Genomic DNA, 26,916 nt, shown 5'->3' on the forward strand with positions numbered 1-26,916 from the left:
AGCACTGGTGTAGTTCACTTTTTTCTTTGTGTGTTTGAAGCTGCAGCTTGTTTCAAAATTTGGGGATGCAGAATGGCTTTTTACTTCACTGGCACATCCCACACAGTTGAAGAAGAAAAGACTTGATGTAACGGAATTTTCCATCTGGTTACCCCCTGGAGATGAAGCTTAATTTAAATTACACATTACCTGTTAGTAAATTTAAGCTTATGTGATTTCAGTTTCTTGATTTAAACCTTGTTTCCTTTAGGATGGAGTCCACATTCGATGCCTTGAACTTCTTCCTCCCTGGTCTTTGGTCTAAAATCTTTAATTACTATAGCAGTTACAAAATTTTAAAAGTTCTTCTCTCAATAACTGTGATTCTGGAAATTTTTATGCATTTTACTTAATATATCTGCAATCCTGTGTGGTATTGATATATGTGTTTCCTTTACATCCAAAGTTTTATTTTGACATTGAACCTATTATTTCTTCATTTCTGTCATTTTAAAACTGAAATAAAATTTAGAAGGCTCCTTTATATACCTTTAGTATCCTTCCAAAAACCTTTCATGGTTGATAAAAGTCATTTTTAAAACCAATTTCCCACAAAAATGCTGAGAACAGATAGATCGTATTTCATATTAAATCAACTGAATTATAAAGGAAACCAATAAAAATGGAATTTATCATGGAAATTAAAACTGGAATTTACTATTACCCAGCAACAGAAGGATGCATTTCTTCATTTCTAGATTACATTTCCTTAGAGACCACAATTATTCTTAATTTTTAAAAAGATACCTTTATTGCTTTGAGAAGTTTTCAGGTTCATTAGGTAAATTAGGAAAGTTTTAGAAAAGAAAGAAAAACATGAAATAGAAAATGTCTTATTGACCTAATTGAACATCTTCAAATGCCAGGGAGAATTTGCTAATGTTTTTTAACACCTGTGTAGTAATGTTGCCCTTTAAATGTAACTAGTTAAATTTTCAAAGCTGTGTTCTGGGATTTTGCCGTTTGCTGTCCATTAATATCAATTGGAATATGTGGCCAAATCCCTGTGTACCACTTTGAAATTTTACCCCTTAGTGTTAATGATAGTCTTCTAACAGTGCACTTAGAAATAAATTATTTATCTGCGTAGCTCAAATTTGCTTTACTCTCTAGGGTTAGCTAAATAAGAAAAAAAAAAAAAGGAATCCCAATATTTCTTTATTACTTCAAAGTAACATGTGTGTAAAGGAGCCATCAACTTAGTATATATTGAACTTGTCAGTTATATTATGCCAAGATAGCTGTACGTCTGTCTAAAAGGTTTATTTAAGTTAACAGATTTTCTTAAAAACGCTTCTCTTCAGTGTTTACTCTTGGGTTTCTTTTTAGTATAGCTAAAGATACGTGTCTATAAATTTGTGTGTGTGTGTGTGTGTGAATTCTTGCTATGCATTCTCCTGCCACTCTGTTAGATTTTTTTTTATGATTAAAACATATAGACTAAGAAGTCACTGATAAACATTTTGAAATAGAAATAGTATCCTGATACTCAGTTTCTACTTTGCCCTAACTTACCGCCTTGTATTTAAATGTCAATTATGGAATTCTGAGGGGTCAGCAGTCTACATTCTTACTGAAACACTATGGTCTAGAGGAAGCTTTTTTAGGTGGGGAAGAAACAGTCATTTCCACAAGCATTTTTGGTGTTGAGCGCAAAAGCATTAGTTCCACATAAATTCAGCTTCATCTGAAATGAACACGATCAAAAGAAAACCACTGATTTTCATGGATGTGAAAGAATGTCTATTGAGAGTGGGGGTTAGGGTGCTGGTGCTGGGGAGGGGGGTGTCAGCATCCTCACACCTGAGGCTTACTTTACCATTTGCTTGTTTTATTGTTTGTGGAGCCCTGCTTTGATGGATGCCACAGTTTTGCACAAACAAAACTATTTTTACTCAGAAAATACCTTCAAAAAAAACCATTGACTTATGAGTGTACATCAGAAGTAGCCAGTTATATTATGATGTTATGAAAGCATTAATTTACTCCAGGTGGTGTTAACCCTTGAGAGTCCAAAGCAGCCTTAGTACAGTGTAACCATATAAAAATATGACCTCAGAGTGTCCTGTCCATCAATGCAGCCTTTATTACAATTAGTGAATAGGGAGTTCCCACCGTGGCTCAGTGGTTAACGAACCCCACTAGCATCCATGAGGACGAGGGTTCAACCCCTGGCCTCGCTCAGTGGGTTAGGGATCTGGCATTGCTGTGAGCTGTGGTGTAGGTTGCAGACGCAGCTGGCTCGGATCCGCGTTGCTGTGGCTGTGGTGTAGGCAGCAGCTACAGCTCCAATCGGACCCCTAGCCTGGGAACCTCCATATGCCACAGTGTGGCCCTCAAAAGACAGAAAGACTTAAAAAAATTAGTAAATAATGTATGGGTAATTTTTGGTTACATAAAGTATAAAAAATTAAATGCAGACTCTCTAATTACTGAATTCTAGTAAATTCTCTTTAACTTGATTGAAATTTTCTAATGTATGAAAAATTAGATTAGGCTCTCTGTGATTCATCAGATTTGGGGAAATACATGTAAAATTCAATATGGAATTTGTAAGTTCATCAGCACCTTGCTTGTTTTTGCAGTATCTCTATTCACACCAGCTGCTTTATACTTCACAGAAACATAACAGAGCTGTATGTCTGTTTATGCACTGTGTGTGATTGTTTCTTCTTTACAGAATCTGCTATTCCTTGTTCTTTTTAAAACAGATGCTTGAGCATTCCATACAATCTTTTACACATTTCTGTATATCAAATTGTAATGTGTATGTATTTTATGCAAGAGTTCTAGAGCCACTATACCCACTTGCATAACATGCCTGCATGCAATAATAGTATCAAAATCCTTAAAATAAGTACACAACCATTTACAAATTAACATATTTTGAAACATAACAGTGTTTATATATTATACTGCGTATGTATATATCCGAAGTAGAGATAAAGAAATTTGAATGTTCTCTAGTACAACACCGCCATCACAAGAGTGATTATAAGGCAACATGCTCCAGTGGCCAATGTGCTAACCATTGATCATTCTCATTTTCTCTAGGCACGGCCATCAGACCAATTGCTTTGAGAGCTGTGACCACCATTGCTCGTGCTTTGCCTGGATTTCCCATTTTGGCTACTGGTGGAATTGACTCAGCTGAAAGTGGACTTCAGTTTCTCCACAGTGGTGCTTCGGTCCTCCAGGTAGGACTTGTGTTTGTCTGTCCCTGCAAAAAGCTCTGTCTAACAAATAGAGTGTAAATTATGTGACAACAAATTCTTGTAATTCTCTTTTTTTGAGAAAGAGGCCATGTGAGCTCAAAAAGGCAGCACTCATTAAGTTTCTCTTAGGAGTTGAGAGCAAATCTGTGGTTCACTGCCTGTCTTGTTAAGAGCTTTACAGACCCTCTGATTTGGGGGGGGGGGTTAAATGTATTTGTTCACCTATTTGTTTCTAAAATCAATGAGATCAGGTACCAAAATGCATACAGTACTACTGGATAAAAAGCAAATATATGAGGAAATCTGGGTTAAAGTAAAATCTTCATTGAAAAATAAAAGTGGTCAAAGGTAAGGCCAATAGATAAAGTCTGTGTCCACAAGGTACTAGAGGGATTAACAAGCTTGATTCAGCTTCCTGGTAGCCAAAGCAAGGAAATCACTGGCCTCATAGTTTGCAAAATATACAAACAAATTATTTACCTTCTTGTGGTACAAAGCTGAGGGAAATTCATCCATTGATTTCATAAAGGGATACTTTGAGATGTAGTCCATTATACTCTTAATAGCCCCCTCAAATAACTGGGAAATTACTTAATTTTCATTATTTATACACTTGCTTGCTTTTATGTGTTTATGTGTGTGTCTTTTTAGAACGCACCCATGGCATATGGAGGTTCCCAGGCTAGGGGTCAAATCGGAGCTGTAACTGTTGGTCCATGCCATGGCCACAGCAACACAGGATCTGAGCCACATCCGCGAAATACACCACAGCTCCTTAATCCACTGAGCGAGGCCAGGGATCAAAAATGCATCCTCATGGATGCTAGTCAGATTTGTTTCTGCTGAGCCACGACGGGAATGCCTACACTTGCTTTTTATATTATAATGCATAAACCCAGTACAATGCCTCAGCACATTACAGCATAAGCATTTCTCTCAGGGACCAGATATGCAGGTTGGATGATCTGACCTGGCCCAGGGTAAAATTTTCCATATGATGACTAGGCTGTGACCTCTGAGGTATTCCTGCTTTAATGTGGCTTCTTACTACCTTGCATTGCTGGTAATTGGAAGCAGAGTGTTTAGTATCACTTATATTATCTGGCGGGAAATTAAAGTACAATATCTTGTGTTGCCAATTTGACAGTCAGAGTTAATATCCTGTTATGTCTCCTACACTGTTGGTGGGAATGTAAGCTGGTGCAACCACTATGGAGAACAGTGTGGAGGTTCCTATAAATATAGAACTACCATATGATTCACTCCTGGCATATATCTGGAGAAAACCATAATTCAAAAAGATGCATACACTCCAATATTCATTGCAGCGCTATTTAAAATAGCCAAGACATGGAAGCAACCTAAATGTTCATCGACAGAGAGTTGAATAAAGAAGATGTGTGGTACATATATACAATGGAATATTAGCCATAAAAAAGCATGAAATGATGCCATTTGCAGCAACATGGATGGACCTAGAAATTACCAAACTAAATGAAATAGACGGTGAAAGACAAATATCATATATCACTAATAAGTGGAATCTACTAAAAATGATACAAGAGAACTTACAAAATGGAAACAGACTTATGATTTTGAAACCAAACTTGTGTTTACCAAAGGGAAATATTGGGGGGGATGCATCAGGGGTTTGGGATGGATATATACACACTGCTATAGAGTGGAGAAGCAGAGAATCACTCAAACTACCTGAAGAAAACGAATCCTGTTGTAATCTGTATATGAATGGAAGTGGGGTCTGCAAGAATCAGTGGGACAGTTCTGGGCAGAGATTGTCTCCATCTCTCTTTTGTGAGCCATGTGATTTCTCCATCAAAGGAATCTATAGTTCTGTCCACTCCTTTCTCTCCAAGCCTTACTCCTTGATTCTGCCTCCTTTGAACTTCTCTTAGCACATGGTGACCATGGGCCCACCGTACAGGTGGTCTGTCAGCTGTAGCTTCTACATGAAATACCTCACCAGCTTAATATCTTTTGGTTTGGATTTTCAGAAGAGGAAATCTGTTTGGCTCAGTTTAGCCCTTGATACCAGGCCCCATCATAAAACACTGGTTACCTGTTGTATTGATTGGTGTATAGCAGAAACACATTAAATATTTGTTGAATGAATTTGTTAATGAATATACTTTTATGATTTTTTTTACCAGATTATAAAGAGAGGATAAGGGGGTCAACAGAGAATTAAAGAGTGGTTGCCAGAGCACTGCCCCTTAAGTTCTGGCTAGGAATGGCCCAGAGACTTTCCAGAGACTTTCTCAATGGATCTGTTAAAAATGTAAAGTTCTACACATAGGCTTTTATTGGTAGTAAATTACAGATTATGTATCATTAGCTTGAGTCATGTTTTTATTCAGCCAGGAAGTATTTTTTAAACCAATTTTAGCTAAAGTGTGAATTAAAATAAGTGTTAAGATATATTTAGGAGAGTTATGAGTGGGAAAATCCTTGAATTTACAATTTTGGCTTGGCATTTGAATGGAAGAATGTATAACATTTCTATTTCTCTTCCAGTGGATTTTACCCTGTTCCATTCCCTAGTCCTGGATTAATCTAATCTTTTATTTCTTTACTTCTGGGCTGCTGAATATTATTAGAGAAATTCAGGTAACTCTGCCAATCAAATTTACTTCAAATTCACAATGTTTAATATTAGCTTGGTCTTGGGAACTGGTGAGCATCAATTTTTATTCATCTTTTAAAAAAATTTCCCATCCCTTCAGTAGTTAGTTCAATTTTTGTGTGCCTCTCAAGGCCCTATTTCCCTCTATCATCACTCTGTCATCTTTTTGGCTGTTTGTTCCCTGGCTCTATAATATTTCCCCTGAAGAACTCATCCACTTATATATCTTAAGGTGGAATGCTATTAAATTATCTTTCTATTTCTACTCAGATGTAAGTATGTACTGATAAGATGCATACTTTACCAGGTATGATCAGACACATGAAATGTATCTAAATATCAGTGTGATGGTGCTGATAATACTGGAGTATTGAAAGAGAAAGTAATAGGTACAAAAATAGTGATACAAATAAGTATTTTGATTCTGATTTTCCTGATGCACATATATAAAGTAGATAGATGAGTTCACTATTGAAATAAGCATTTCTATTCAAAGTAGCAAGCTGAAATTCAGGTTTTTGTTTGTTTGTTTTTTGCATTTTTAGGGTGCACCAGTGGCATATGGAGGTTCCCAGGCTAGGGGTCTAATCGGAGCTACAGCTGTGGGCATACATCACAGCCACAGCAATGTAGGATCAGAGCCACATCTTTGACCTACACCACAGCTCATGGCGATGCTGGATCCTTAACCCACTGAGCAAGGCCTGGGATCAAACATGCGTCCTCATGGATGCTAGTCATATTCGTTTTTGCTGAGCCATGAGGGAAACTCCCTCAAATTCAGTTTTAAATGAATTTGATAACCATGACTTTCTATGTGGCTTTAGAAAAAGTACCGAGATTTCAAAAATGGAAAGCTGAAATTTTTTTCATAAGTTTGGTGTGAGAGAACACACCTTTCTTGTTAATCAGTATCCGTCACAGATAATCATTCATTCATTTATTCATTCAGTAAATATTTTTTGAGAATTTACATGCCTCGCACTACTCTAGGAATTTGGAATACTTATTTCTGTGAATAAAACAGGCTAAAGTCCACAACCTCATGGGGCTTACAGTGAAGGCAAAGACATAATAAATGTGAAATATAAGTGTATTATCTCATGTGTAAGATGATAAAAGCTTGTGGGGAAAAAAAGAGGTCTCCATGAAAAGATAACTTTTGTATAAAAAAACTGAAGGTAGGGAATCAGGAAAATTTTATTGAATGAGGTATTGTATTATATTTAAGTAAGTGATATTGTAGTATAACTTACTTAAATTTTTGCTAATTAAGAGTTTAACTGAAATATAAAAATCACAAAATATTTTAGACTATCGTGGTTTATAAATGGAAAATGCCTTTTAGAGCTGCAGATTGCATTTTCGTGGGAAATTTTCACTTTTTAAAGCCTTTTTAGCCTTTTTTGGGATGTATCATTTCTCCTTGGCACTGTTTATTTTTATTACCTTATTCTATAACTTGCTTTCACAAGGATTTTAACATTTCAGTGGTAAAGCATCCAAAAACCCTACCTTAAAAATGCCTCCATGAATATCAAATATAAAAACCAAGGAGTTAGCTAGAGAGTAATTGAGTATTCCAGATCATTTCCCTGGTACAACTTTCGAGTAAAAATGACCATTACAGCAGAACTAGGTACAATATTTTGGCCAAGAATAAGGTTCAGAATTAATTATGGGTCTGTATTCTTGGGTAGCTACTCTTCTTACTTTGTCAGTCAACTTCACTGGCTTCTGAAAGTGTCTTTGAAATCTTATTTTTCATCTTCTTTGATAGGCTCTTGATAGCTAAAATATGCAAGTTAGAGCTATAAAAAAATCTAAATGAAAATTATTAGTAAATTTCAGTTACTGAAATTTGTAAATACCTCTATGTTAAATTACATTCCTGAAATCTTAATAAACTCTTAAGTTCTTAAATATTTTGAAGGGCTACTCTGAAAAAGAAGTTTGTTTCTCGCTGTCAATTAGTTACCCATGAAAGGGACTATAAATAAACAACTTGAATAATTCCCCCTTAAAACTGTTTGAAAATATTAATAAATTAACACTGGCTTATTTTAATGTTTAGTCTGTTAGTCCCAGACCTAGCCTTCAGAGTGTATACCCCCTTCATCTGATTTAAGTACTAGTCTACAATTTCTATTAATAAAAAACTATTTAGGGATTTGTATTGTAACCAAAACCCAGACTGAGTCAGTTTCTTTTAGTGATGGATTTTATCACAAAATGTTCACTCTGCTCTATTATATATAGATAGAGAATATAAGAACTATGCTACTTTTTTTTCCCACTGAATTACTGTGGGTTTCTATAATTTAATTTAATGATATTTCCATTACAATTCAATCTTTTAAAGACTTTGATTCAGAACATCAGAAATTATAGGAAGCCATCAGTTCATTCATGTACAATTATGACCTGTGCCTTCATTGAGATTGTATGGGTGGGTTTTTTTATTCCATTTCTTTTGTATGGGTTTGTCACTGAAGTTAATAGAAAATCCTGAAATACAACAGAAAGAGGAAGTGAAGTGGGCATTTGCTGAGTCCTGTGACAGACACTTACTAGAGTTATATAACCAAATCAGTTTTTTTTTTTTTAACAATAATCAAAGCTGCTCTGATGGAGCTAGTTCAAGCTAAATGGAATTTTTTAATGTGATCAAGAGTTGTATTATTTTATTGAAACTAGAGAAAAAGAAGTAATTGAAGCATCAGATGATACTATTTCCACATGAGTGCAAATGCCTTACCTACATCTCTCTTGGTCATAATGCTGCGGAAAGACCTCGGTGCTTCAGCTGTATTGGTGGGACTCCTTAGAGGGTAAAAACTTGCATACTACATTCTAAATTCTTTTTTTTGGTTTGTTTGTTTGTTTGTTTTTGTTTTGTTTTTTTTATTTTGGTTTGGTTTGGTTTTGTCTGGTTTTGGGTTTTTTTTTTCAACTTTTATTTTTATTTTATTTTTTGTCTTTTTGCTATTTCTTGGGCCGCTCCCGCGGCATATGGAGGTTCCCAGGCTAGGGGTTGAATCGGAGCTGTAGCCGCCAGCCTACGCCAGAGCCACAGCAACGCGGATCCAGCCGCGTCTGCAACCTACACCACAGCTCACGGCAACGCGGATCCTTAACCCACTGAGCAAGGGCAGGGACCGAACCCACAACCTCATGGTTCCTAGTCGGATTCGTTAACCACTGCACCACGATGGGAACTCCTACATTCTAAATTCTTATTGGTGGATGGAAAACATATTTATCCAAAGATTTCTTATTTTTTTATCTCATCTTCATCCACTCTCAAGTCAGACTATGATATACGAAGGAAGAATAACTGATAGTGTTCAGTTATTTTAAACCGCATCGGAACTCTTTCATCTAGGTAGCTTAAATTGACATATTTTTCTTTCCACCATGCAGTTGCTTATTTCCTAGCTTCAATGAGTATTTCTTTTACAATGTTGAAAACAATATTCAAGTAGGCATTTTTAAAAAAGAAACTCTGTATTCTTAGAATAATATATAGGAAAAAATAGGCTCTTAGTGTCCATTCAATGAAATTCAAATTACTGTGTCAATTCTTACATTATTTTAAATTACTTTAATGGAAGAGGTTTTAATTTTTGAAAAGCATCTTGATTCCAGTGTAGCAATGTTGTTTATAAGCAAATAGAAGAAATTAAATTGAAACCTGCTAGGCCTTCCAATGATTACATACTCACCACTTGATAGATTAACATCTAGTTTCAAAAGAAATTAATTGAAATTAAATCTAATCTTTTTGAATGACAGTTTTACTGCAAGAAAAAGTAATAGTATCACAGGATGATTGTTTTACATGAGAAAATGACCGTGAGTTAGCTAAGATGTTTACTGATACAGCCGTATGAAATTTCTGGTCTTGTATAAACTCCTTGGCTGGTTTTTTCCCTGACCCTTCCCGCATTCTTTTCCCTTTTGCGTTGTATGAAGAGATGGTCTTGCCCTGTTTTGGGACAGAAAGGCACTGCAGGGTGAGAATGATAGGAAACGAAGGGACAGTCATGGGCAGAGGTAGGTCCTGTGAGGTACCGTAGGCCATCATCAACGTTTTGTTTTTTAAAATTTATTTTGTTTTATGATTTTTTATTTTTTCCATTATAGTTGATTTACAGTTTCTGTCAATTTCTGCTGTACAGCAGTTACCCAGTCATACATATATACATTTATATGTGTGTGTGTGCGTGTGCGTGTGTGTGTGTGTGTGTGTGTGTATATATGTTCTTTTTCTCACATTATACTCCGTCATGTTCCGTCACAGGTGACTGGACATAGTTCCCTGTGCTATACAGCAGGATATCATTGCTTATCCATTACAGATGCAATAGTTTGCATCTATTAACCCAAGACTCCAAATCCATCCCACTCCCTCCCTCTCCCCCTTGGCAACCACTAGTCTGTTCTCCAAGTCCATAAGTTTAGTTTCTGTGGAAAGGTTCATTTGTGCTGTATACTGGATTCCAAATATAAGTGATAGTATATGGTATTTGTCTTTCTCTTTCTGACTTACTTCACTTAATATGAGAGTCTCTAGTTCCATCCATGTTGCTGCAAATGGCATTATTTTGTTCTTTTTATGGCTGAATAGTATTCCATTGTGTATATACACCACATCTTCTTAATCCATTCATCTGTTGATGGACATTTAGTTTGTTTCCATGCCTTGGCTATTGTGAATAGTGCTGCTGTGAACATACAGGTGCATGTATATTTTTCAAGGAAAGTTTTGTTTGGATATATGCCCAAGAGTGTGATTACTGGGTCATATGGTAGTTTTTATATTTAGTTTTCTGAGGTACCTCCATATTGTTTTCCATAGTGGTTGTACCAATTTATATTCCCACCAACAATGTGGGAGGGTACGCTTTTCTCCACATCCTCTCCAGCATTTATTTGTGGACTTGTTCGTGATGGCCATTCTGACAGGTGTAAGGTGGTACCTCATAGTAGTTTTGATTTGCATTTCTCTAATAATTAGTGATGTTGAACATTTTTCCATATGCTTATTGGCCATCTGTATATCTTCTTTGGAGAAACATCTATTCAGGTCTTTTGCACATTTTTCAATCAGATTGTTGGTTGTTTTGCTGTTGAGTTGTATAAGTTATTTGTATATTTTAGATATTAGGCTGTTTTCAGTTGCATTATTTTAAACTATTTTCTTCCATTCTCTATGCTGTCTTTTTTTTTTTCCCCTTTGCTGTCCATTTTAGATGTGACTCTCTGTTTAATGGGAAGCTATTGAAGAGTAACAGGGATTTAACATTTTCACAGACTGACACTATACCCCTTCTCTCTCTCTCCGCAAATGCTCAGTGGGCCCTTTCTACCTTGAACTTCCATAGCACCTTGTTCACCATTTAATTAATGGTTTTTATCCCCCATGATTCATTTCTCCTCTCTCCTAGGGCTACAGATAGCCTCCCTCATCCTCGGTTAGCTGCCTTGCAAATATTTTTTTGACTGTTTCCAAGGGCGACGTTCTCCAAAATGTGTTTTTATCAGCACAAATCCATCACTTCTAGAAGAAAAATATCTCCGAGCGCATGTTCTGTAAATGGTATAACATCATCATCAACTTTCTAACAACAAATACGTTATTAAATATTAATCCAAAAATCAGACTAACACAAATCCCTTTCCAGAATCATTCAGTTCTATCATGTGCGTAATATATATGAATTTTCCCCCAAGGGTTCAGATGAGAATAGATTGTTTGTGCCAGTCTAAGTATCTTTTGCAAGAAAAAATAAAAATACAGACCACAAAAATTCTAAGTATTTCTCTCACAAGAAAAAAAATGAACATACGGGAGTTCCTGCTGTAGTGCAACAGGATCAGCAGTGTCTTGGGAGTTCTGGGACCCAGGTTTGATCCTCGGCCCTGAACAGTGGGTTAAGGATCTGGTGTTGCCACAGATGTGGCTTAGGTTGCGACTGTGGTTCAGGTCTGATCCTTGGTCTGGGAACTCCATATGCCACAAGGTGGCCAAAAAAAAGAAAATACAGACCACGAAAAACATTTCACAGTTGGTTTCTCCTAAGTGCCTACCTCCCTAAGGGTTTCCGTATCATGACCTTCAAGTTTGTACCTCACTCTTTTGCTTTGTGTCTGCTATCCCAGTTCTTCATCACTTTTCTTAATTACATTTTTGAGATGACTCCCATTTGTAGCTTATTATAATAATAATATTGATTTGTTCTGCCCATTTTTTTAAAATTACTTTCTCTCTGCCATATGCTTGCTATCCTTATTCTATTGGATACAGAACAAATTTTGACATTTTTTCCAAGGTATTCCTTTGATTTTTAAAAATATTCCTTTGATTTTTTTTTTAAATGTATCTTTATGTTTGGGGGCGGTGATTTATTTTTACAATCATAACAAAACAAACTTGAGAAATGTTTATCCTCCTGACACCTGCACATGTGTGTGTACAGGTCTATTTATAGTCAATCTCATGTTTGGTCATCACCCCCACCACACAGTCACAACAAACTAGACCCTCTGGCGTTACCTTCTGGAAAGATCCAGTCATCATTTCAGAATGCTGGTGCATTCTGGTTTTATTCTAGTTTTCCCTTTATTTTTCTGTCGCGATACTCTTGATTTTCTTCCTAGCTCATTTCTTTGGATTAGATTGGAAAGGTATTATTTCTAACCATCTTCAAAGATTAGAAACGTGGAGGTTTGTTTGTTCCTTTTCTGACCTTAGGAGAGGATGTGTCTACGGTAGAGTAGAAAAGAGGAGAGAGAGAAGGGCTCTGTTAGCCAGTAGCTAGACTACAGAACGCCACAGGCTCTGAGCCATGACTATGACTGAGCGCTGAGAACTGCTTTAAAAAGGTGAGTGGTACCCTTCTTCATGAAGTAAAGTGGCAGCTGAACGGTACTTACTGCCTTATGCCTCTGTATCGTTGCCTAATACGAGGTTTTTTTGTTTGGTTTGTCTTGCAAACCATTGTCTCAGGTTCCTTGCTTTTTTTTTTTTTCCCCATCTTTTTGCCCTTTCTAGGGCCGCTCCCATGGCATATGGAGTTTCCCAGGCTAGGGGTCTAATTGGAGCTGTAGCCGCCGGCCTACGCCAGACCCACAGCAACACAGGATCTGAGCCACGTTTGCAACCTACACCACAGCTCACGGCAATGAGGATCCTTAACCCACTGAGCAAGGCAGGGATCGAACCCGCAACCTCATGGTTCCTAGTCGGATTCGTTAACCACTGCGCCACAATGGGAACTCCATGGTTCCTTGCTCTTAATGCGTTCCTCTAAGAAACCTTGTTGTTGATCGCTAGCATTTTTCAGAAATCTTTTTTTGTTCATTCTAGTATTGAAGATTCTTGATAGTACTTGTATGCCATTGTGACGTATCCAGATCTGATTGTATCGCCATGTATAGTATGGTGGTTAAGTGGAGCTTTGAAGTTCTGTAGTTCTTTGCTCAACTTCTACCCTCACCATTTAGTAGCTGGATAAATTTAAGCTTGTTATTTAATCTCTGTAAACCTTGGTTTAGTTATCTAGAAAGAGGAAGTTATAGTACCTGTCTTATTGGGTTATTGTAAGGGAGAAAGGATGTTTAATAAGTTATAGGAAGTATCACAGTTCAGCATCTCAGTACCTCTAGTGTCTCCTTCCTGCTCCAGTCACTGATCCTGCCAAGCTTCTTGCCATCCAGCAATGCCTGGCACATCAGGGAGGCTTCAGCACCGTGGTTCCAGCTCTCAGATTGGTTGGAAAATGCCTATCAACTCTGATTGTATTGGTCTGTAATTATAAACTTCTAGAAGAAAAAGTACCAAGATTATGTAATTCAAGTCATGTAATTGACATTTATTGGGGGTTTCCTTGCTACAGATAATGATTTGCTGAGGAATAAAGAAGAGGCATTCAATTTGGAGGCACATTTATTTTTGCTGTGTTATGACTCTTATACAAATAATGATTATGAAAGAAATTACAGCAAAATATCAAAGTTCTTATGGGTCTAAAATATTTTTTAAAAGGCTTCTATTAGAATTCACAACTATGTCTCCCATTTGGAAGTTTAAAAAAATCACAAAATCACAAACAATCATAAATGTAAGGTATGAGAAGTTATAAATGAAATTGCTGTCAGAATATCTCTTCAGTTCAAGTGACTTCCAATTCACAATTCAAAAGCCAGGCAAGGCCAGATGACCTCTTTCTAGACTAGGAGTATGATCAAATTCAGCACAAAACACAAGTTTGTGATCAGTTCCACCAGACAGAAGACTCTTTATCAGATAAGTTTGACACAAGCATGAGGGAATCTGGATTTTGTCTGAAGTATTCTGTGCAGATAAGTATAAATATTTACTGGATTTTTGCATCTTCCTCTCACACTTAGACTCTTCATAAAAAAATTTATCTCTGAAATAACTTGTTTCCTTAAATGGTAAAAGTTTGCTCCAGGAAAGGAAAGCACATTGTCAGTGCTACCGAGTAACATGCTTTTAGGGGAAACTTTTGCAGACTATTCCACAAATTGTACTTTCGAATAGAGGACCAAATGGATTTCTGTTTCAGCTAAGTGAAAAAAAAAAAATCATTCAAAAGCTGGGCTCCCTAGAAATATGTATCTGCGCATCATGTGTGTGTTTTATGCCATCAAAGTTACAGTTCAGTAGATTTCTAAAAGGCTTTTGAGACAGCGACATGAATTTTTACAGATTCTAATTACAAGTTAGAAGCCATCTCACTGTGGGAAATTAAAAATGGAGACAATTAGAGAAAATTCCAGTTGAAAGAAAAATGCATTATGGAAAAAGCAATAAAAGCACAAAAAAAAAATAGGAAAGGAAAATCACTTCTCAGTAGCCTCTATGATTCAATTGTAGATCAATAGCGTGTAGTTAATGCATTACCAGGAGAGCATTAATTTGCAATTACGGCAGGTGATCTGACCCTCCGCGTTCTGTCCATTGACACGGATGACCTTTTGTTGAAAGAGATTCTGTGGTCATTATTTTAAATAGAGCAACAGAAAGTAAAAGGAAAGTATAGGTCACTTTCAGCTCTAAGTATCTTACACAAGACAAAGTGGGGACCTTTGTGAGACACCCCAAACAGTTCCACAGTGGAGTGAGATGTGCCTGAGCATGTTTGTATACCAGGTGGATGTTGTGTGCACTCTCTGGTGGTGGGTGAAAATGATTCAAATGCCCTGAACTAAGCATAAAGTAAAATAGTCCTTCCAGAAACCTCTGTGTGGGAAGAGACGAGAAATTTTGCCCCAGAAGTGTGTGTTTTGTGATGCTTCCTTTTGCGCATGCAAGCTAAGCAGCCCAGGAGGCAGGCAGTCTGGTGCCCCAAACACTACATGTTCCTGAAAGCAAGTGGACCTCAGCTCTTTAGAGACCACATTCAAATCATAAACGTGTTGCCAGGACCCAATTGGTCTTGTCCAGAGTTGTCTACGCAGGCAGCGACGTCAGCCTCAGAAGTGCCAGCTAGGCACAGGAAGCCTCAGAGAACTGCTGAAGAATGTTTCAACAAAATGAAAGTGCATCGAATTGCTTAGAGTGAAATCCTAGCTTTGCTGCTCATTAGCTATGTAAGCTTGGCTTTATTAGATGTGTGAACTTTTTATACTTCAGTTTTATTTTCTGTAAAGTGAGGATAATAATAATTATAATACCTGCTTCGCAGGATAGATGTGAAGATTAGAGGTCATCATATGTAATGCCCTTCAAAAAGGACCTGCAACAAAGTGCCCACAGATATTAGATAGGAATCATCATTGTTGTCATTCCCCCCACTAGTATTTTTATGCATTGACCAAGAATCTTAAAACAAAATTTACAGCCCTCTATTCTAGCTTTTGACCAGCATGTGTCTTAGCTCAGGGTAATTGAAACTGAGCCTGAGGAAAAGATCAAGGGCTGGCGTCTTGTTGGGAGGTAAAATTTAGGGTAGTGAGAGTAAAAAGAAAATAGAAACGTGACAGAGGGCTTTGAATACAAGGTCGTGTGTTACTGAGTTGGTCCCTGCTTCACGAGATGCAACGGGAAGCAGTCAGCTGGCCACGCGAATTGCCTCCAGACAGACTATCAAACACAGTGCCTAGGGACAGTCTATCAGAGGGAAAACAGAAAATTCATCTGCCATTCCCTCTGGCGTTTCTCTCCCATTGGTTAAGTTCATCCTTCTATTCTCCCATCCTTCTGGGTTTTATCCCCCTGTGAAAGCCCACTCCTATGCCCTGTAATGTGGTCCATGGTGGCACTTCCTCTAATCTATTCTACACATCTGGTTATCAAGCCTGTGTATCCATAGTGACGGATAACTTATTACCATAAAAGTTATCCAGATAAAATGATGAGCAAATTCTGCCTCACATTGTGGAAAGCGTACCTCCTCATATTTTTATCCATTAGCTTTACTTCTTTTTAGACAGACTATAAATGTATTCGTGTTAGTTTTGTAAAGGTATAGAATATCAGAAGTGGAGAAAAATTTCTGTCAGTAAAGAAACAGTTAAATATTATATTCATACTGTTTATGTCTTTGCTTATAACTATAGGTGGTAATACAGGTAAGTGTTAGCGTGCCATTAGTGATTAGTGATTATGTTAGTATAACCAGCTCACTTCACTCCTAGAATGAGGCACAGAAGGCTAAGCAGTTGGGTGGCCTCAAGTAAAAACTGCTTGCTGTTAGAAATTAAATGGGTACCTGAAGACTTCCTGGAACCCAGAGAAATTGGGACAGCAGTGAACTAAGCATGGAGGAGTGATCCCTGCTGGAAAGTGGAAACTCTGGGGAAGTGCCTGGGATTGCTTTCAGTAACATTCAAAAACTGAGCCGTATATATGCCAAACACAACATATCCTCAAGTTACTAATTAGAAATATATCTGACAAGCAGATGGAACTCACGTCTCTAGAAAAGTGTCTACAATGGGCATTGTAGTGGTTTGAGAAGGGGAATATCTTCCTTTGGTTCCTTCTTGGTTCATTCCTTGGTTGAAGCAGCAATGATTCATTAATCACCCAAACAATCACTCAAAGAAAAAAGGAGACAAAGAAACAAATCCATGAGGTAAATAAAAGGGAGGAAGAATGTTTTTCTGGCCAAGTAATTGAGGAGTGAATATCACTTTATATAGGAAAACAACTTGTTTGTACTAGTTTTCATTTTTTTTTCCATTTTATGAATAAATGAAAGCACTGCTTATATCCAGTCTAAGTCCCTGTTTTGAGTGAAATTGTCTGGTGGGTCATTCTGGTCATTCGGAGTCCTACTCATTCCAATTATATTAAGATCTTTAGTTTGATTTTTATAACACTTGACATTCTAGTGCGTGGACATTGTGAAAAGTATGTTATGCCAACACCATATAAAGAACTGATAAGAGACTACAAATAGCTTCCCAAGCCTTACTGTAATGCACAGCCAAGCAATAGGTACATTATAACTGCAAATAATAATAACATAATTATTATAATGGTTAATGTTTACATAGAGTTTACTATGTGTCAGATTCTTTTGACACATAGTAAATTAATTCATTTTTCATCCAGTAATCCTGTGAGATAGATATTTCTATTGTCCCCATTCTATAGACAGGGATATTAAATTACAGTGGCAAAGCTGTCGTCTACACTCACACAATTTGGCTTAGCATCTGTGATTTTAACCACTATCTATATTGACACTTTTGCCCACTAGAATGACTATTATCAAAAGACAGGTAGGGCAGTAATAAGTGTTTCTGAGGAGGTAGAGAAACTGGGGGACTGTACTGCTTGTCGGAATGCAAAATGGTGAAACTACTTTGGAAAACAGTTTGACAGTTCTTAGAAAAGTAAATATAAATTTACCATACAATCCAGAAATTTCCCTCCTAGGCATCTATCCAAGGTGAATAAAAACATATATCCACAAAAAGACTTGTACCCAGATGATCATGGCAGCCTGGTTCCTAATACCCATTGGAGAAGACCCAAAATCCCATTAGCTGATGAATGGCTAAATAAAATGTGGTACATCCAATAGCATGGTATTCAGCAATAAAGTAGCCTGATACGATAACAGCATAGATTGTTTTAACACATGTACAATTATTATACTAAGTGAAAACAAGTCAACACAAAATACTGTGCTATTTGTATTATGCAATCCTATTTCCATGAAAATGATCACAAGTGGCAAATCTTTGAAGACAGAAGACAGTTGCTGGCAGCTTGGGGAGGAAGTGGAAGAGTGGGTGCAAAAGGGCACTTGGGAACTTTGGGGTGATGGAAATATTTTAACACTGGGTTGTGGGGATGGCTGCACACCCCTATAAATTTCCCAAAAATCGTTGACTCGCACACATGTAATAGTTCAGTTTTGTGGTATTAAGTTATACTTTATTAATGCTCTTTTTTAAAATGCACGTACTTAGTTACTGTATGTAACAAATTTATGAAAATAAAGATTTGAAATCTGGATTAATTTGAAATCTGGATAAATAATCACAGTTAACCTGGAAGGAAACAAGGGGAATACCAACAATACTTTGGAGTTCTGCTTCTTTAATCTCACTGGAAAATGAGGCATAATACCTTTTGTAAAGATCCATTAATATTTATACGATTGTTATTATCTCAAATGTAATCAAATTAAATGTTTATGAACGCTGCCTAATTTAAAAGTAAGTGCATTCAAATAAGTCTGCCTAATTAAAGCATCCTTGGCAGAGGCATTCCTAGATTTCTCAAATGTGTTCTGTGCGTTAAAGGATTACAATTAGACTATTTTATTACAAATAAACAGTGATTATACTGGGTATAAATGCTTATGATGCAAGTATTTTAATTTTAAAACTATTCTTATTTAGGAAAATTAAATAGATTAAGGAGAGATTGGCTTTGGTGGTATCAATAACAACATCTGTGGAGAACTTCAGTCAGGAGATTTATGTTATCAAACAGTGTTATGAAGTGGTTATAAATAATGTTCATTCATTCTCTGAACAGTTACTGAGTATCTGATAGGCACCAGACACAGTAACAAGAAACAAACACGTAAGGAAAATGCACAAATAGCGATAAGTGCTATAAGGAAAATTTAAATTAGAAAATGTGTAGCACTGGGAACTATGTCTAGTCACTTATGATGGAGCATGACAATGTGAGAAAAAAGAGTGTATACATGTGTGTGTAACGGGTCACCATGCTGTACAGTAGGAAAAAAAATAATGTATTGGGGAAATAAAAAAAAACAAGTTTTCTAACAACAAAAACATTTTACCAACATCTGCGGACTTTATACTTGACTTCCTAATCTTATACTTTTATATTTTAGATAAAAATGGAAGTTTGAAAAATAAATAAATAAAATAAAAAAAGAAAAAGAAAGAGAAAGAAGATGTGATAGTGACCGGGTGACCAGATTGTCTGGTGGGGAAAGTTCTCTCTAGAGAGGTGACGTTTAAGAGGACAGCTGAATACGGAGATTCACCCAGCCACAGGAAAATACGGAGAACACAAAACTAAAGGCATGAATGACAAAAGGCATTCTGTGTTCTGGTGTGATCATGAAAGGCCAGTGTTGTGAGAGCATGGTGGGCATGAGGAAGAGAGGTGAGCGGGAACCAGGTCAAATAGTGTTTTATCAGGTGTTACTTCAGGTGTGTCCATTTTTAGATGTGAGATGAGGCATGGCTTGTTTTAAGCAGGGGTGACATATGATCCAATTTGTGCTGTAAAATGATCATTCTGGTTGTGTAGACAGTTGGGGGTGGTCAAGATTGGAAGGTGATAGCTATTCCAATAATCCATGTGATGATGGATTTGAATCACAAAAAGCAATGGATGTGGGGAGAAATGAAGCAGTTCACAATATGTATTTGAAGGAGTGCAACAAAACTTGTTGAGAGGTGAGACTTTTGTGGGCAGGAATAAAAAGGAATGAATAATCCTAGATTTGGGTCTGTTGGAGAAGTAGGTTGTAATGAGTGGGAAAATTAAGAATGCTATTCTGGGAGTTCCCTGGTAACTCAGCGAGTTAAGGATCCGACATTGTCACTGCTGTGGCTCAGGTTTAATCCCGGGCTCCGGAACTTATGCATGCTGTGGGTGCTGTCAAAATAAAATGAAATAAAAAGCCTGGAGAAAAAAAAAAAAAGAATGCTATTCTGGCTATAGTTAAGATGCCTAGGAGACATCTCAGTGGAGATGTCAGATGGGCAGTTTCATCTCCTTTTTTCTATCCTACTTTCCAGAGATGTACCAAGCCTCCAATGCATGTGTAACCCATAAATGTATATCTTCTCTCCCAGCTAGGAGTATATTCCTTTTCATTTCTTATGAGTGCCTGGCAGTGATTAGACACAAAGTAGATACATGGATACATGCTTGTGGATAGAGCTGGTAAGTGCCTATATCAGTGAATGCTTAGAAATAGACAGTAAGCATCTGGGTGTTGAATTGTTCAGAGGCAAGTTTCAGTTACCTCTTATCATTCTTAGCTCTCTCTCTCTCTCTCGATATATCTATCTCTCTGTCTATCTCACAATAGACAGATAGATAAACTCTATAACTTTAGCTATAACTCCGTAACTCCAGTTATAACTCTCTAACTAAAGTTGAGTTTGTGTGTGTGTGTGTGTGCGCGCGTACATGCGTGTGTGCGTGTGTGTGTGTGTGTGTGTGTGTGTGTGTGTAGTTGAGTTCTGGAAGATAGTGTTAGAAGATGAAAAGAAATAAAAATTACAGCAAATGTATATTTTTAAATAAAGTAAATAAAAGGTCTAGAAAAACTTTTCTTTCTAAAGGGGAGGGGACTGAATTTGTTAGTCTTTAAAAACATGCTCATCCATTTTCCTAACTCCCATTTTCTTTAAATATTCAGGAAATATTGCTTCTCTGTTGTGTTGAAGTGATCAGATTTCCCATACAGTTAATATTTTTGAGACTTGGGGGTCTTGTGAAAACTTTCAAACCAGATTCTCCCGGTCTGAAGCATACATATTCCTAGATAAACACCTATCTTACTCTCTTTACTGACCCCCCCCCATGAAATCAGAGTGAAGAAAGACAGTGATGGTTGTTTGCTTCTTTTGTTTAAGCTGACAGATGTGCACCAAAAGGACCTAAAAACTTCTTGGAGTTAATAGTTTGGGTATGCAAATGTAAACCTTCATTATCTCCAAATAAATTATGCTGTGTTTGTTAGACAAAGAAGATAATATGTCTAAAGATCAAAATATCAAACCTGTTTCAGATAGCTGGCTTAATCCCACAGTGATAGACCTGTCAGATATTATAATATTTAGCATATTTCCTCATGTGGAAAATGATAGGATTTCAGTTGTCATGCTTTAAGGGCATGAGCCATAATCTCATTATCATCTCCCTAAATCAATCACTACATCCTGGATGTTCATTCCATCCTGATGATACCAGATGCAGTAATATGTATGAGGTTGGAGAAAAGTTCCATGACTCATCACTGGGCCTGAAAACAATGATGCAAGCTAAAATCAATTTAATCGCTGGTGAATTCAGTATGGCCAAACACACCACACATTGCACACGCCTGGTTTTACAGAGCTAAATTAAGAATAATGTTGCATATTCATAGGGCCTGATGTCTCTGAGACACACCAAGTAAATGTGAGTAATCTAAAGAGAGTTTAAAAAAATAAGCCATTTCTATTGCATTTCAGTGTATTATATAATTAGGTGATATTCCTCATAACAGCTTCAGGATGTAAGCAATAGTTTAATTTACAGTGTGACATTTTATGGATAAGACTGAAGTGTAATACATATAAAATTCACCTACCCTCATTTCCCTTATTTATATTTTCATTAATTAATATGCACATTCTAATTTATATTCGATAAGTGATTTAAAACTTGCAGTATATTGATTTTTGGAGGGGGAGCAAATCAGATTTTAGTTTACGTTGTCAAAGCATGACAACCGCAATGCAGTTATTTCTCGATCTCCACATTCTATCTTACATATTTGTCTCTGTGTGATAAGCTAATTGTTTGAAACACAGATGTGATCATTTTAGTCCTGGGGCTTAGCTTAGTAACTTATCTTAGAAATTAATCATCATGGAAAGAAAACTCAAAAGGCACCAGTTTTACATCAAGATACACAATTAAAAACATGAATAGTTATTCTAACCTCTGCATGAGATCCATTATGCCGCACATATACCAAGAAAGCCTTCCTGGAAAATAACACTTCATAATTTTTATCTTATTTGGTCCTGACAACAGCTTTTTGAGAAAGGTTCTTTCTGACAGATAGAAAACAAACAGTATAATCTCAGGCTGCTACAGTCAGAAGTTTTATTTCATAATAGAATTTGAAAAGAAACCAGAGGACTGGTTCATAAATTAATATCTGTAAATGAAAAAATAATGAATGAGTGGATAATTTTTGAGTAACAGAGCAAAATTTTTTTGAAGTAATTATGTCTTAAAATTGTGTTTCTTGTAAAAAAACATTTAGAATGATCTATCAGATGCCCCTGGCTACAGCTCAAGCAGAGAGAGAGAGAGAGAAGGTCCTTACTGGGAAAATGCAGCAATTTTGCAGGATATGTATTAGAGGAGAGCAAATTATCTTAAATGCCAGTATTTCCACAGATCTGTTCAGTAGTAAATTTGATTATATACCATGAACTTTTTAGACAAAGTTGATAAATTCTGAACTTAAAATTTAAAGGATGAACTTGAACTAATCAAAGATAGAGAAAGAATTCTTGAAAATGAAAATATGGATCCTGAACCAAGGAGACAACTGGACTGGCCTGGAACTAAAAAATTAAATTAGAAAATCCAGACACAAAACAACATAGAGACCTTTCCCTTAGCGTTTCTTGGCTCTATTTTATCTGCGCTTCACTCTAGCTAAGATCTAGATTGCTGTATCTGAATACTTGAATATATATACATATATGTGTGAAAATCAGTAGTTTAGAACATTGCACACATTGGTCATGGCACTATATGTTCAAGCTTTGTTAAATGAGGTCTTTATAGAATAATAAATTACATAGTTATCCAGTTGTTATTAAAGGAGACTACCAGAAGAGAAAAATCAAATGACAGCTCCTGTCAAGATTCAGGAATCCAAAGTGGAACCAGGAGATAAGCAATAATCCACAAAATGGACTCTCTCAAGTTTGGCACTGAGTATCAAAAAAAACACTAGAGAAATAGAGCTGCTTCTTTGCATCCTGGAAAGACAGTCACATACTAAGAAAATAGTTAATAATGCAAAGAAATTAATATTTAATGGTGCAATAAGTGACACCGACTCTAAATGCTGTCATATCTCAAATAAAAATATCTTATCATGGGTTTGTGTGAATTGTGAATTATGATATAGTTATATAAGTAGAGGGAGAAAAAATGTATTATTGACAAGAAACAAAAGAGAATTATGCTCATCACTGAATGGTATTACTATGATCTCTTTATCTTGCTTCATTCATTGATTCATTGAACAAATCGCATACCAAGCACAAATCTTAATGAGCTAAATACTGAGTACCCACCGATGAAAAAACAGATAGATCACCTATCCTTTTACCGTGTCTCCGAAAGCTGGTAAATGAGATCCAAACAATGATGACAACCATACCTGTACTTTAGGCATCGAACTGGACTTTTACATGTCTTTTTATTTGATAGAATCCTCGCAAGAGTCCATTTTAGATAGATGGATAGATGGATAGATAGATAGACATATTTATAATATATGTATATAAAATCATATATAATACAATATTTGCTTGTTCATTCATTAATTTACTTATCCATGTTTTCGCATGAGAGCCTAGGCGCCCTGTAGTAGTTAAAACTGAAAAGCAGGATTGCATGGTAATGATGATAAAGGGGCCTAGGAGCAGATTGACCTAGGATTTGAACTTTTGCCCTACTATCGATTAGCTGTGTGAGCTTAGTCAAGTTCCTTAATTTCTGATCCTCTGTTTACCCAGGATTACCCTCTGCTAATTGAAGTAAATAATAACCCTTATTTCATGACATTATTGTGAACTTTAAATGTGGTGCTTCAGTGAACTTATTAAGCTAAATGGTTGGAAGTTAATAAGCACTAAGTACAGTAAACCTAAAGAATTGGAGTAAAGTGTAAAGAAATGACAGTTATAAAAGAACAGACTATTAAATATATAAGGCATATCAAATTTTTGATATGTAAGGCATATCAAATTTTCCCACCCTTAAGGTTTTGTCTGGCTTACAGGATTCAGATTTGGGGCAGTCCTTAATCACTATGACTGTCCTTCTTGATTCTTCTTCTGCCAAAAGACTCGTGGAGGCTGAGAGGGCCCTGTAAACCTAACATCATCTAGATCAGGTCAGGTATTCAGGATGCTAAATCCCCGGTTGGAGTTCCTGTTGTGGCCCAGCAGAAACAAATCTGACTAGTAACCATGAGGTTGAGTGTTTGATCCCTGGCCTCGCTCAGTGGGTTAAGGATCCAGGGCTGCCATGAGCTATGGTGAAGGTTGCAGACATGGCTTAAATCCTGCATTGCTGTGGCTGTGGTATAGGCCTGCAGCTGTAGCTTGGATTCAGGCCCTAGCCTGGGAACCTCCATGTGTCGCAGGTACAGTCATAAAAAGAAAAAAGAAAAAAAAAAATCCCCACATAAACAATAAAGGCCTGTGACTTCAATCCAATAGTCCAAGGCCTCATAAGTACCTCAAGGATCAGAATATTAAGCCAAGCCTGAGGTGACAGAACATAAGTAAAACTCTCTCTCCACTCTCAACTGGGCCGGGGGACAGAGACCCTCTAATAAGTAAGGAAATCATAGATCTAATTTTATCCAGGACACTTCTAATTTATGCTGATTGGCCTGGTTTTTTGTTTTTTTTTTTTTTAAGTGTTTGAGTGGGATTTTTTAAATTTTATTTATTATTTATTTATTTATTTATTTATTTATTTTGTCTTTTCTAGGGCTGCACCAGCGGCATATGGAGGTTCCCAGGCTCGGGGTCTAATCGGAGCTGTAGCCGCTGGCCTACACCAGAGCCACAGCAATGAGGGATCCAAGCCTTGTCTGCGACCTACACCACAGCTCACAGCAACACCAGATCATTAACCCACTGAGCAAGGCCAGGGATTGAACCCGCAACCTCATGGTTCCTAGTCGGATTTGTTAACCACTGAGCCATGACGGGAACTCCTGGCCTGGTATTTTCATTAATAGTTTCTTTGTTTACTTTCAAGTGTCATCATTTGGACGGGAAATTATATGATCACCTCTAAGCATCCTCCTAAAACCTCAGCCTAGAACTTTTACTGGCATTTGTAATCTTTCTTCAGGTTAACTGTCACATTCACAAATCATAAACTATGCGCCCTTTCAGTGAGAAATGCACAAATAAAACTACTCATTTGGTCATCGCATTCATTCATCTGTAACCATATTCCAGCAATACATCTTTGGAAACTGAAAGCCAGGCGTTTTGTTTTTAGGCTCCTGGTCTTCATTGATTTACAGTATGAAAACCTAGCATACATTTCATTGGTTTTTCCACAAGGCCACAAACTTTCTAAGTCTCGTATTTTCCACCTGTATAATAAAATAATTAAGAACAGTTGGCCCTTAATGTTCTTCGTCTTTAGGCCTTTCACATTTAAGAAGAACAAATCTTTTTAAAAATTACAAACCATTTTTCTTTGATTCTCCAGCCTTTTATAGGTGTATACAGTGCTTTCAGCATATTAACTTGAACATTGTCAAGTTTTTTTTTTCTTTTTTTTTTGGTAGCACTTTATGGGTAGAGCATTCACTCTTAATCAGCTGAACTTTGTCTAACTTTTTTGTCCCAGGCTATGTCAAGACTGGTTGATAATGGCTACACACAACTCTCACAAATTTGTGTTTTTATCAATGATTGATTAACCATAAAATCAACTACTGAATTGTAAGCTCTTTGAGGTAAGAGGTGAACAACATTATTTGAGATGCTATTTTCACGTTAACAACATTTTTCTCGTGGCAGGCAGGTAGTCCTCTTTTCTTGGAATGATCAATGTCTGGTTATATTGTTGAGTAACCATGTACCTTCATCCATCGTCAAGGTCCAGAAAAAATTTTCCAAGGAGTAATTTGCCCAAAAGACATTTCCTTTCTAGGCCTTATGACTTATTTTCTTGTCATCCAAACCCACTGTGGTATTTTAGTAAATGATATTGTAAGTCAAGTTTTCACAGCTGTGTTGTCTCTGTTGAAAAAGAGAGATTGCCTAAAATTATGGATTTGAGTCATCTGACAGCTATTGTTTGGACATTTAGTTTCCATTTCTTGTCCCACTTTTATCCCTGGAGGTGCTGAGCTTGCACAGTGCTACTTGAAACCCTTGCACCACCACCTGTGTTGCTGCAGAGTAATTGAAAATTACTGTGGTAACTGATGCGGCACCACGGCAATAGCCTGGGATGGTGAGAAATTTTTTAGTAGAAAAAATCCTACTGCTTCTGAAGCAAAAACAGCCAAGCTTCCTCAAACTGCAGCCCTAGCCCCTAACCAAAGCATGGGCTTCATGGGACCCTGATGTGCAGAAGACTCCAGCTCTCGCCTCAGTCTTTTGAGTCTTGTATTTATGTCTGTGGGGAAGCAGGGCCATCAACAGCAATGTCTTTGAAGAGGCAGGAAACCAGCCACCATTCTTTGGCCCTACATGTTGTGCCTGGCTCACCCATTTTATCTCTAGCCCCTCATAAAAGGTGGGCAGAGGTGCTGTGTCTCTGTGTGGTTCTTTTTTATCGTTATGTCTTAGTTCAGGTCATCACTGAGATCTGAATCCTGTTGCAACTGACTTTGTAAAGGAGAGATACAAGGAAGGGTTCAGAGACAATCTCACCTGCAGGGCACATCCCTTTGACTAATCAGCCCAGGCCATCTTCAGTCAAGTTGTGTCATCAACAGGTGCAACAGAGATCAGTCCGATGATGCTATTGTGAAT

General features: G+C 37.0%; 1 protein-coding gene across 2 annotated transcripts in view; it reads left to right on the plus strand.

Annotated features, from left to right (window-relative positions):
* Positions 1-26,916, plus strand: part of DPYD (dihydropyrimidine dehydrogenase) — a 780,991-nt gene that overhangs the window by 632,114 nt on the left and 121,961 nt on the right. For both annotated transcript variants that reach the window (NM_214044.2, XM_021088696.1), the window contains 1 exon segment: positions 3,094-3,236. In NM_214044.2, coding sequence (NP_999209.1) covers positions 3,094-3,236 — 143 coding nt within the window.

The sequence above is a fragment of the Sus scrofa genome, chromosome 4, assembly GCF_000003025.6.
Source record: "Sus scrofa isolate TJ Tabasco breed Duroc chromosome 4, Sscrofa11.1, whole genome shotgun sequence".
NCBI lineage: Eukaryota > Metazoa > Chordata > Mammalia > Artiodactyla > Suidae > Sus > Sus scrofa.